Raw genomic sequence first — 13,556 nt, 5'->3', positions numbered from 1 at the left:
ATTTGTTACAATTCGGAAGCCTAGCTATGATTCTGTCTTTCTTCTTGGACAGGAATGTGACTTGGCTTGGTGGCTAGAGGGCCAGCCTCCCAGGAAGGACTGGGTCCAAGCACTCCCCCTAACCCACATGTACTGGGGAAGTCTCCTCATTTTTCAGTGCCCCAGGCTCTATGTTGCAGAAAGAGTGCCAGCCTGCATGGGTAGGCAGCATTCCTCTCTAGGAGCTTCCTAAACTGATGAAATCACATAAAATTTAAAAAATAAAATAAAAAGGCATTTCAAATTAAAGCAATTTGGTGTCTCCCATTTCTGATGGACAGATCATTGATGCTTCACTGTAAATGATCTTTTCTAGAGAAGGTGGGTAAAGAAGATCTGTAGTTCGAGTGATTAACTATCAATGCCTTAGATCAGGTTTGGTCTATACTAGCTATTAAAAAATGAAAGAAAGCACTAGCCCCAGAATCATGAGAGAGCCAGATTCAAACTTTAGTTTCAACTCTTCCTAATTAGGATGGGTTATTTTATTTCTCAGTTCTGTTTCCTCCTCCATGAAATAGGAATAATACTAATACTACCTTTACACAGAGGTATCATAGGACCCATGGAAGATCCCCCAGAGGATACCCTCTCCATTTTACAAATGAGGAAACTGAAACTCAGAGAAGTTAAGTGAAAATGATAGAAATAGGTTTTGAACTCAGATCTCAAAACTCAAAGTTTAGCATTTTTCCCAATGCATGCTTTCAACCCCACTGGGAAAATATTTTGTAAATTATAAATTGCCAGAGAAATGTAAACCATTGTTACCATTTTCCTTCACACACAGGCAGAGCATACAACAGCTGAAGACAAAAGGACACAAATCTCCATCATAAATCAGAGACAATAAACATCAAAGAAACAAAAATGGAGGTTTTAAATGCATGTGAACAGTTTATTTGAGATTCAGTAGAAGGAGGACAAGCTGTGATTTGATGCACAGGGTTACAAGCAAATTGATGAGATGGATTAATTAGTTGATTGATTAATCATGGATGAGGGGTAAAGTCTACACAACTGAGAGGAAGTGAGTAATCTTATCATTGTAAATAATCACTTTTAACTAAAGAAGCTCATCACCATCCTAGATGTGGTTTTCTTTTTATTAAATTTTTTTTTCTAAGAGTATTTCAGCTTTTTGAAGAAATACTATTAGAGGTTCCCTTCTTCTGAACACACACTCTACAATTTGTTTTCCTCTGGTGAAGGATCATTCCTGATCTTAGGATGTTTATCATTTAAAGGCAGAGAATAAATATTTATCCTCGGATGATTTCAGTTATTGTTTGAGCCAGAAATGATATTTTTAAGAGGGTACACATAATGCTTAATTGTTAGTGGAACCTCTCTCTCTCCCTCTCCTGAGGAGACTGGGCCCAAGCAAATCCTGATGAAAACACATGTTTAAACCTAGTAAGAAATGAGATTCAAACACAGGCCCTCCTTTTTCAGCCTTCTTTAGACTTAGTTAAATGGGAGTTCCTTGAGGGTGGGTATTCTTCAAGTTTGGTCTTGGTATCTAGCATTTGTTCCTAGCATAAAGCAAGTACCTAATAAATGCACTTTGGAATAGTTGATTGAAGTCACTACTCATCCTAGTCACTATTTTTAACATTTGATTAGTATATGAGAGAAAGATTGATAGTATAATAGAAGCCCCACTGGATTAAGGGCCCAAAGACATGGAGTCCAGCTCTGCTATCCCCTAGCCACATGATCTTGGATAAATCATTACACCTAAGCCTCAATTTCTGTAAGATGGAGATGACATCCCTATTCTTATTGGGTCATCATAGGGCTTCCCATAATAGATGGGAAGATGCTTTGCAAATGGGCCAAACACTAGACAGGAACTATTAATAAAAGAAGGACAGAGGTTGGCTCTACCCACGCAAAGCCCAAGCTCAATGTTTAGAATTTCAAGAAGTGACTGCTCCTCACCTGCACTGCCTTAGCAGCAACTTATAGGGCACTTAATTGAATAATCTTTGAATAGCATCATTGAGTGGCTGCCAGAGCCTGATCCTGAACCTGAGCCTTTGCAGAGAACCAGATGCACTGAAATGTGATACAGAGACCATGCTTGGGCTTCTTTCTGCAGTAAGAAAACAGGGCCAATGTCAGTGTTATAATAGCATTAATAGAGGTTTGCAAAAACTTTACAAATATTGTGTCATTTAATCCTCACAGTAACCTTGGGAAGTACATGATCATTATTAATTTTTACAAATGAAGTAACTGAGACCAGCAGAGGTTAAATGACTTCGGGGTTATCCAGCTAGGAAGCAGATAAAGCTGAATTTGAACTTGTGAGGGCTCCACTCACTGTCACACTCATTTGTTTTTACTCACTTTCTACATGATTCTTCCATTCCCTTTCCCTCCAGGAAGTAAACGCCTTGAGGGAGTGGGCAGTGGAATTTTTGCCTTTGTATCTCTAGTATGACATCTTAGCTGAAACATAGTAGGCATCTAATAAATGTTTGTTGATTGAATAAATATTTAAAGAATGTTTTTATTTTTTATTGGATCTATGATTTTTTTTTGTTTTTTTTTTTCAGTACAAGAATTCTTTCTACTAATGTAAGACCTCCTCTGCAATTTATACTCTTGGAGAATTCCCTGGAGAAAATGATAGATTTCAGTGATTTGTCCAAGGTCACAGAGGCAGTATATTGAATTTTGATTTGAAATGGGTTCTCCTGACTCCAAAGACATTGTTTTATCCCCTATATCATATAGTCTCTTTTAAAGTCTCATTAGCTAGGAGAATTTTGCATCCTTAACCTATTCAGTCTAAGGAGAAGAAAAAAAAAATAATGACTTCTGGAAGTAGCAAATCATTTTTTTATTGATGAAAGTAACAATTATTAATGATAATATTATGATTATAAAGGATAACAGTTTCATTCACAGCCAATTTTAAAAGTATGTCTAAGATATAAAGTTTATGTTTGTTGCAATAATATTACATTAAAAAAAACCCAGTGATTTTTCAAGTCAAAAACCAATTATTTCCTCATGCAATTAAAAAAAAATTAGGAATATTTCAGAAACAGCTAAGACCCAACATTAAGAAGTTTGGCCTTAAGAACAAGCTGTCAGGTTGAAACCTCATTCCATTTCATCTACAGATAATTAAGAAAAAAACTCTGTAAGACACCTGCCTTGCAGAAAAATCTAATGGCTTGGCACATTGGATTTGTTGGGGAACTCAGAATGTGATGAAGGCGTTTACTCTAACATGTGCTGGAGCACAGAAGGGTCTATGTCCACGGCCACCAGACCCTTCTGTAAGCTCTGGATGGTTGCCTGGCTCCCGTTCTTCTGCCTCCACTGGACGAAGGCCTCGACAATCTGCGACTGCACGTTGTAGGGGTGGTTGGCCTTGCAGCGGTAGATGTCCCTCTGGGACAGGCCCAGGGACAGCACAATGGGCTCCCACTCCGGGCCCAGCTTTCTGGCCAGCTGGTTAATCTGCTGATCAGAGGGTGAGCTCTTCAGAATGTGGGAAGGAATCGGAGATGCCTGGTCACCTGAGATGGAAAAGGGAAAGGGACAAAGGAGTCAGTAAGAAAAAGTGTCCCAATAGGCGTTGAGAGTCATGATAGCCAGCCACCTCGATGCAATTCTCATCAACTTATTGATACATTATTTGTCAATTTATTGAGAAATCTTTTGGTTTCTGTCTCTTCCCCATCTGTCCTATCTATCTGTCCCCTTCTCTCCACTGACACAACCATTATCTATGTCCAGATCCTCTCCATCTCTCACCTGAAGAATTGGGATAGATTACTAATTCATCAGGGCAACTAGAGAACCGATCCTGGACCCAGAAAGACTTAAGTTCAAATGTGGCCTCAGACATTTATTACCTGTGTGACCCTAGGCAAGTCAGAAAAGCCTGTTTGTCTCAGTTTTCTCATCTATAAAATGAGCTGGAAAAGGAAATGGGTGAACCACTCCAGTATCTTTGCCAAGAAAATCCCAAATGGCATCACAGAGAGTTTGACATCATTAGAATAAGTGAACAAGAAACTAATTAGTCTCCTAATTCAAGTCTTCCCCCCCCCTCCCCCGCTCTCATCCATCATCCACTCAGCTGCCAAAGTGTTATTCCGAAACTGCAAGGTTGACTATGTCATTGTTGTACTCAAGAAACTCCATGACTCCTTATGGCCTCCAGAGTCAACTACAGACTCTTCTGTTGGGTATTTAAAGTTCTTTAAAGCCTGGTCCCATCCTACTTTTCAGGTTTTACTATCTATTTCTCTTATTCACACACAGTATGCTCTTTTCACACCAACCATCTTACTGGTTCTCTTCTATAGTTCTCCTTCTCTAGTCTGGGACTTTTCACAAAATATCTCATGTCTTCTTCAGCTCCACCTCAGAGAATCCTTACTTTCCCTCACTGTTCAGTTCAAGGACCACTTTTAAAAGAAGCCTTTTCTTATCTTTCCAGATTTCCTCCCCACTCCAAATCACCTAGTATCTACTTAGCATCTGTAACTAAGTCCTCCCCTCTCAGAACCAGTGAGCAAATGGTGTATTATTTGAATGTGTTATCTGCGTTTTTAATTATATGTAAAGCAGAGTAATTAGTTTTAGCCCAAAGGAACTTTGTAGTGGCAAATCTGGATAATTCAATCATTTAACAGGATTCACTACTTGTACTAATATCGGATCTTAGCTGTAAAGGGTGTCTCAAAAGTTTTAGGGCAGCACAAAGATTTTTGGGATGCTACATATTTGTTGACTGATGAATAAATGTTCTTGCTTCCTAGGTGATCAGGGGTGATAGACAAGTGATCACATCTGTGGCTCTTTCAGTATCCCAAGCTGGAATTCATTTGCAGCAGAATATTGTTCTCTTACTAACTCCTCACTTATCTTAGCCCCTGAATTTGGAGTGTGGCACTTGGGTCCAAATCTAGATTCTGACATACTTAGGAGTTGGATAATTGGATAAGCCACTTTCTCTCTCTGAACCACAGTTTTCCTGTCTGTACAATGGGTGCAATGTTACTTGGAATATCTTGCATTGGGACTTGAAGAGTATCTTTGCAAACCTGGCAGCCCCATATAAATATGAGTTGCCATAATAAATCTTATTTAACTGGATGGCGTGCCATGCTTGAACAAACTAATTAGCTGAGATATCTACCAGCCTCTCCTTTGGATAAATTAATTTTCAGTCCCTAAATTCTAGGGAGTTTCACAAACGGGACTGCTGTCTTTGACTGTCAAGCTGAATGTCTGGAAATAAAAGAAAAATACTTTCAATAGGAAAAACTAATTAGAACCTACTGTTCTGGAGAATAATTCCAGGGAACAATCTGGCACTGGCAGAGGGGCAGAGAAATTAAGAGGTCTGGCTAAATCTGATTTCCCTCATGGTCACATTGGGAAATCACTATGATAGTCATCAAAATAGCAAATGATGGGATTAGCAGGTTGGGTGAGAACAGTCTGGTCTACGCCCAGTTACAGCACAGGAGAAAGTGGTGGGAAGTGAGGGTGTGAGTTCCTGCACAGCTTGTTCTGGACTATAGACCAGTATCTTCTCTCCCTGTCTCAGAGCCTATCAGGTTCCAAGTTTAGCAATTCTATCCCACAAATGGTCTCACATCCATTCTCCTCTCTAACCTATGTTGACTTTCAAAGTCCTTTATAAGCTGAACAGTTCCTATCTGTTCAGTCTTCTTATACCTTCCTCCCCTTCATGTATGATACAGTGACAATAGCTTTCTTGCTGTTTTTCATTTTGTTCTCTCTCCCTCCTTCTTCTCCCTCTCCCCTCTCTCTTTCCCTTTTCCTCTCCCTCTTTTCCTTCCTCTCTTCCTCTGTCCCTGTTTCCGTGTCCTTGTCTCTGTCTCTCTCTCTTCATCTCTTTCCCCCACTCCCTTCCTCCTTTTTCCCTCTCTCCCCCTCTCTCTGTCTCTCTCTTTTCCTTCCCTCCCAGCTTTCTTCAAATCTTAGCTAAAATCCTACCTTCTAGGAGAATTCTTTCCAGATCTTTCATTCATGCCAATGTCTTCTCAGATTATCTCCAAATCATCCTCTCACTACCTTGGCTGCATATAGTTGTTTGCATGTTATCTCCTCCATTATTCTGTGAGTTCCTTAAGAGCAAGGAGTATAAGTTTTTATTTTTTTTAACTTAGAGAAATGCTTTTCTCTCCAGCATTTCACACAGTAGCTGGTATATAGTTAGGTGCTTAATAAGTACTTACTGACTTGCTTTGTTCAGGGCCCTCATCACTTCTTACCTAAACTATTGGAATAACCTCCTAATTGGTCTCCCAATTGCCAGCCTCTCTCCCTCTCCAATCCGCCTTCTACAAAGCTACCAGAATGATATTCCTAAAGAGCAGATCTAATCATGTCACTCTTCTACCAAGGAAGCCTCCATGGCTCCCAATTGCTCTTAGAGAAAGATACTAAATCCTCTGCTTAGCATTAGATGATTTCAAATCTGACTTCTGATTCACTTTCTGAAATGATTTCAAATGACTTGTCTTCATGCACTCTTTAATTCAGCCAAACTAGCTTGTGTGATTCTTTCCTTTATGGTGGTGTGCATAAGGCAACTCAGATGAGCTGTTAAATTTTCAGTGTGAGCATCTGCACCTCAGAAAGAAGCAAACTTTGCAAATTGGGGCTTAAGAGATTGTTTTCTTGATTGCCTAGACTTATGAAAGTGATAGAGGAAATGTCAATGATACACATTAAACTTTAAAATGTGTTGAGGGACTTTTTAATTTTGAAAAACAGTTGTTAAACATTTACCAGCAAACTATGGCTTTGAGATATATATCTATATATATATATATGTATATATATGTATATACATATATATGTATGTATGTGAACAAATTGACATACATGTATATGTGTGTATGGAATCTCCCACATTCATGCCTTTGTAAGACTGTCACTCATGTCTGAGATGTGTGCATATATACATGTGCATAGAGTTTATATTACCTATGCTGCATTATATATTATATACCATAAGTATATAGGTACACATGTGTACATATATATCTATATATACTTGTTTGCATGTATATACAATCTTCCGCCTCTATGTTTTTGCAAGGCTGTCACTCATGCCTGATATATACATATATGCATGTATGTGTATTTTTATATTGAGTATGTTACCTACATTACATTATATATTACATGCAATATATAGATTTATATAGATGTTTGTAAAAATAGCAATCTCCCACCTCCACATCTTTGCAAGGCTATCATCCATATCTGTAATTTTCTCCCATTTCACTTCCTCCTTCTGGAATCACTAGTCCCTTTCCAGGTTTAACTCAAGTACCAACTGCTAAAACAGGCTTTTTCTAATGATCCCTTCTCCTTCCCCAGATGTTGATGTCTCTTCCCAACCAACAAAGAAAAAATAACTTCAAATTTATTTTTCATGTTATAAACATGTGTATGTATTTGTGTATATGTGTATATATACATATATATGTATGTATGTCTACTTATCTGTGCACATGCCATCCCCTTTAGTAGGAGACTTCTTGAGGATGGAGACTCTTTCATCTTTATCTTTGCTGCCCTAGCACTTGCTGCCCTAGCACTAGCATCCCAGCCTAACAATAATAGGTGATTAACAAATGCTAGTTGGATCACATCGAATTAAGTGGTTGGCTAAAGAGGAGACTTTTCTCTTCTTTAAAACAACCTTCATTATTCCTCTGTGATCTTACAGTTTCCCTTGAAATCTAAGAAAAACCTTAACTTAAAAAGGCCAGGATCTTCCACTGCATCCAGGGCTATCTCCCTTCATTCTGATCTATATCTTGCCACTGAACCCAGTTGACCTTACACAGCCCTCCCTTCCTCAAATCCAATTCACTTGCAGGTCATAGCATCACCTCCTGATGTCATGGTCCTTTTTGAGAATAAAGGACAAACAACAAAAACAGTTTTCCCTTCCACCATCTCATGTCCTGGGAATGGGCTGAGGCTTAGGTGTCTGGTGAGGGGGTTTTCTTTGCTTTTTGATCCAAAATGGAAATCTAAAAAATGGCTTTTAGCCATTCTCTTGGAATCTCTTTTCCTGTAAAGTAATGAGCAGCCACCTGGATTTTTTTGTATATCAAATATCTCCAGCAGGGGTAAGAGCCCTTCTAAAGTGGATTTTTACAAGTCACCGGGTTGTGCATTTCCTTGCCATCTACCCACTTCTGATGCAGCTGCATCAGGCTGTCATTAAACTGAAATATTCATTTAGATAATTTAACTAAGCAAAAGAATCCATTCATTTGTGCCTCCTCTGCACCTCGTCTAGACTTGTTATTCTCATGAAGGGCAGGTAGTCTTAGTTTACATAGTTCTTAAAGAAACTGCAGTAAGATTGGGGAATTGATTGAGTGAATGATAAAAAGAAGGAAATTTCCTGTTACGGTAAAATATGATAAAGACTAATCTACAAAGGGGGCATGAGCTGGGCTTCCTCTTTCCTTTTCTCAGCTGGATGAATGCTTCTCTCCTCCCCTCCCCACCATGTATCAAATTTAACAGATTTATTTGAACAGGTATGTGTCTGTCACACTGGGATCCAGTTAGTGATGGGGGATCCAGCAATGAAATAACACACTCTGCCTGCTCTGACAGCTCTTAAAGTCTAACAGGGGGACAGTGAATCTTCAAGTATGATGTATATGTGTGTGTGTGTGTGTGTGTGTAGTATATGTGAGGAGAGATACTTTATAAATAGATATGTATACATTGTATACAGACATGATAATTTCTTAATCCACAGGAGAAGGAAATAAACTAGTCTCTTTGCCAAGGAAACCACAAATGGAGGTACAAAGAAATGAACACTAATGAAATGGTTGAACAACAGCACTTGTGTACACATATATGTATATAAACACATAAACATACATATATACAGACACGTTATATATGTATATCATCTCTTCCTTCTACTATATGTCATTATTTTTATCCTTCTATTATATACAAATACATATAACATACGTTTACATATATAAATACATATGTTATGTGCATATATAGGTATATTACTGGCAGAAGGAACTCCTGGATGAGGAAGCTATCTTACTCTGAAATGTTTAGTCTTAGAAAGCTGCACAGTGCGCTGAGATGAAGTGCCTTGCCCAGGGTCACACAATCTATCTCAGAGGTGGGACCTGAATCCAGGTCTTTCTGGCTGGTCTTGAGGTCTTTTTCTTCACTATGTCATGTATAATTATTGATGGTTTTGATATCTTTTGAACTGAGTCTTTATAGGAGCCAAGGAAAGTAAGAAGCATAGGTGAGGAGGCTCAGACTGAGGCTGGAAACTAGATAGTGCAAAGTTCCAAAACTGAGAGGAGGAGGAGGAGGAGGAGGAGGAAGAGGAAGAGAAGGAAGAGGAGGAAGAAGAAGAGGAAAAGGAAGAGAAGGATCCTGCTGGAACCACTGCATGTGTGCTTATAGTTGGAATACAAAATGTATGCAGAGGAGCATTGTACAAGGCCTGAAGGGGAGGAAAGGTTCAGGGGCAAAGGACTAAATGCCAAAACAAAGGAGTTTCTAAGTGATACATAAATAATAGGGAGCACAGAATCTCATTGAGCAGGAAGGTGACACAGACCCATGCTTTTAAAAGAAATGTCATGGCAATAGGATGGAGGATAGAATAGCCTGGGAAAAGATGGGGCTGGAAGACCAGTTACCTGGTCAATTGAAAAGTAATGAAGTGCCTAAAGGCTAGTATAATTATAGTATTATATTAATGTGCATATATGTTCAGGTTCGGTGATTTCATCTGCAAGGGGAATTCTTTCTACCAAAACACAAAGCCATTGTCAAAGGCAGGATTTGAATCCAAGTCTTCTTGACTCTATTACACTCTCCCTACACTTTGCTACATTGCTTTTATAGAAAGAACAACATTTCTAAGTAGATAGATATAGATGGGCATAAAGATAAGTGGCTAGAGTTCTAAAGATAAAGAGAAAATCTATAGCCAGGAAGTCTGGCATCATTAATAAAGTGCAGGACTCACAGTCAGGAAGATGTAAGATTTGAACCCTGCTTCATCTGTTAGCTATGTAACCCTGAGCAACTCAATGTGCCTCTCCAAGCCTCCGTCTCTTCCTCTGTAAAATAAGGGATTAAATTTGATCACTACTGACGTACCTTCTAGCACTAAATCTATGAACCTATGAGGAACTAAACTGCATTTTGGAGGAGAGATGTTCTTCACTGAGAAGGCTCTGTTCCAATGAAGTCACACACAAATGTGTGTGATAGACAGATGGATGAATGGATGGATGGATGAACAGACAGACAGATGGATGGATGAATGGACGGATGGGCAGATAGATGGATAGATAGATACAAGTAAAAAGATGATAGGCAGACGGATGGATAAATAGGCAGAGGAGATAGATGGATAAATATACACTCGGATGGATTGGTGGAAGGATAGATGGACAGATAGATGATAGAAAGATGGATAAGTAAATAAATGATAAATAGACATAGGCAGATGGGATAGATGGAAAGATAAATAGAGAAGATAGATGGATAAACAGACAGATGGATAGAGGGACAGACAGAGATGATATAAAGATAGATAGGCAGATAAATAGATAATAAATAGACAGAAAAATGGACAGATAGATAAATAGATAGATGAGATCAATGGATAGACAGGCAGATGGATGGATGGGTGGGTGGGTGGGTGGACAGACATAATATATAGATGATAGATAGCTAGATAGATGGATAGATAGAGAAATAGCCACCTGGAATGACAGATGGAAAGATGAATGGACAGAGAAAGCAAATAGATAGATAGATGGATGACAGACAGCTGTATGGGAGGATGAATGGCTGGACAAACAGATGGACAGATGGATGGATAGATGGAAAGAGATTAGATTGTCTGAACCTGTGGTTTCACTGGTGTAGGAAACATTAAGAGAGCAAACTTCCCCATCATTGCTTGTTCTGTCTTGCTTCCCAGGGTCATTCAGCCAAAATGTATCACAGATAGAACTAGAACCTAGATCCTCCTGATTCTGAGACTGGTTCTTTCTGTACTCTATTACATACAACCACTGATTAGTAATTAATAATGCTATTAATTCCATGTAAGGATCTCCCATTGTGGAAGCTCCCTTCACCAATACAGCCCATCAACTCACTTCCAAATAGCCTGGGTATACTGATAGGTTTAGTGGCTTGTCAACCCTTGCAGAACCACCATGTGCCAGAAGTAGGACTAGAATCCAGTCAATCTAACTTGGAGACAGTCCACTTTCCCCTATACCATGTTATTTTTCATAACATATCATGCCAGTATATATTAATGACAATAAAAAGAAATAGCCCTTCATCATTTATAGGAAAGACAGAATTATTGAACATTTAGACCACTGGATGGCAAAGAGAGATAAACATATTGTGTCTTTCTACCTGTGCACATAAAGGGATTAAAGGAGGGGAAGTTATATTTGGGAAACATTGCACACTGTTTTGCATTTGCAAGCGGCCTTCAGAATTTGTGCTTCTGCCTCTTAATATGGCCTGACAGCTTGAAGAAGGCATGACCATTTTTGCCTGAATTGGTTTCCAGAAGAACATTCACCTTTCTATTCTTTCTCATAGATTTTTGTCTCCTCATAAGCAGGAAGGAAAAGCAAATATTTCATCTTTTCTATGGCATCTTGGCACAAGTGATGATCTTAGTTATTATTTCAGCACCCAGGTGAATCCACCTCTCTCCATAGAGTGGGTGGCCCCTTTTGAGTTCACTGATGCTGCCTAGGAGGCTAGAAGATCTGCACGAAAAAACAAAAAACAAGGACCAATGTGATGAAATAAGAAGGCATGGAGTGAAAAATAGTTCTCAAATTGCGGAAGACAAAATTTGAGAGTGAACAGAATTTATTTGGTGAAGAACTATATAACTGAATATGACCATTTAGAAACAAAACTGAAAAAGCCTGGGGGGAAGGGGGGCAGGTGGAAGGGAGGACGGAGGGAGAGTAGAGAATGGGAGACTGGAGAGCTAAAATATTCCTGAGGACTTTGAGTTTTACTCTGTCCAAAGTTAGCTTCAGTAAAGGACAACAAATTTGATTTATCAAGTGAGACAATGAAATAAGTCCATTAACAGCTTTCGTTACAACACACACACACACACACACACACACACACACACAACCTATCAATGTCATAGGAAAGATCATTAAATATCTTCCTGGATAAAAGGAACAACAACAACAAAAAAAGGAAAACTAAACATAAGTTTTTTTCTTTTTTTAAACTAGGTAAAATGAACAAGCTTTATTGGAACATTTTCTACAATTGCTACCATCCTCCACCTTCATCTCCAATTGTTTTGGAAATCCTTGCATATACTCTTTGGCAAATGCCTTTAAGTTTGAGATTCAAACTAATGCCTAAAACCTATCACAGACCCCTAAACCAAGTAAGAGAGACAATTTTCCTTGTCTCTTTCCATCATATTCTCCATCATTCAGTGATTCTCGGCCTTGCTCTTGTTTCTTGGCCAGTAAGTGAAGTTATAAAATCACAAAGAGGTTTAAGAAAGCTTCAGGTTTCAGATCATAAATTACAAACTAACAAGTCTGACAGGTTTAACTGTTTTCTTGAAGAGTCCTTACTAATCCTTCCCTGAAGCAGGATAAAAATCTCCAATAATAAAGGTTTAAAGAGGAGCCACTCCCTAGGAAACAGAGGCATATTTATTAGAGTTCAGTTGGGTTTGGTCCCTCAGGTGATGAGAAGAGCAAACTGGCAAAGGGTAAAAGTCAGGTAAGATGGCCAAAATAAATGCTTCAAATCATACTGTCCCCATGCTTTACCAAAAAAAAAAAAAAAAAAAAAAAAAAAAAAAAAAAGATAAATAAATACAAGTCAATGGCTGGTAAACACTGGAGAAATTGCCTACACATTTTGTAGAGGATTCCTTGCTGTTCCCTTTCTCTTTAACTCTTGGGAGCTGACTTTTGTCTCTATCACATAAACATTTAAACAAAATGTGCTCTCTCTCAATACTAATCAGTGTCTTAAGTTGTGTTCTTTCCTCTACTCTTACTCCTTGAAACAAAAAGGAGTTTCTTCATTTGGCTTCAAGGAGACTGTTTATGTACTTCTCACTCCTTAACCATTGGAATTTTAAAAAAATTCAGTCTTTTGCTCTTTTCTTTTCCATTTTCTAGTGTCTTTTTATGTTTCTAACAGAAACAGGTGTCCTTGAGAGAAAAGACTATTTAGCTTCTATTTTTCTGACCCACATGTAGTAAGCACTTAATAAATGCTTGTTGACTGGACTGATACATTCCTGTCCTCAAGAAACTCATCCTTCTGTTGGTTTTAAGAATCACTTCTTTGACTCAAAGAAAGAATATTAAATATATTTGGTTTCAGCAAGAAACTTTCTCGCACCTTATTGAAAAATGGAAGGGAAAAGGGGGTAGGCTAAATAGAAG

At 38.5% G+C, this 13,556-nt stretch overlaps 1 protein-coding gene across 2 annotated transcripts in view; it reads right to left on the bottom strand.

Moving 5' to 3' along the window:
• Positions 1 to 912: 912 nt before the first annotated feature.
• The window catches only part of CRADD (CASP2 and RIPK1 domain containing adaptor with death domain), a 246,484-nt gene continuing 233,840 nt past the window's right edge, over positions 913 to 13,556 (bottom strand). For both annotated transcript variants that reach the window (XM_031938971.1, XM_031938970.1), the window contains exon 3: positions 913 to 3,578. In XM_031938971.1, the coding sequence (XP_031794831.1) occupies positions 3,277 to 3,578 (302 nt within the window). In that variant the 3' untranslated portion in view covers positions 913 to 3,276. The remainder of the gene's footprint in view (positions 3,579 to 13,556) is intronic.

This window comes from Sarcophilus harrisii, chromosome 5, assembly GCF_902635505.1.
Source record: "Sarcophilus harrisii chromosome 5, mSarHar1.11, whole genome shotgun sequence".
NCBI classification, from domain to species: Eukaryota; Metazoa; Chordata; class Mammalia; order Dasyuromorphia; family Dasyuridae; genus Sarcophilus; species Sarcophilus harrisii.
The sequence above is the reverse complement of the archived record's forward strand: the minus strand, read 5'-3'. Positions and strand labels throughout refer to the sequence as shown.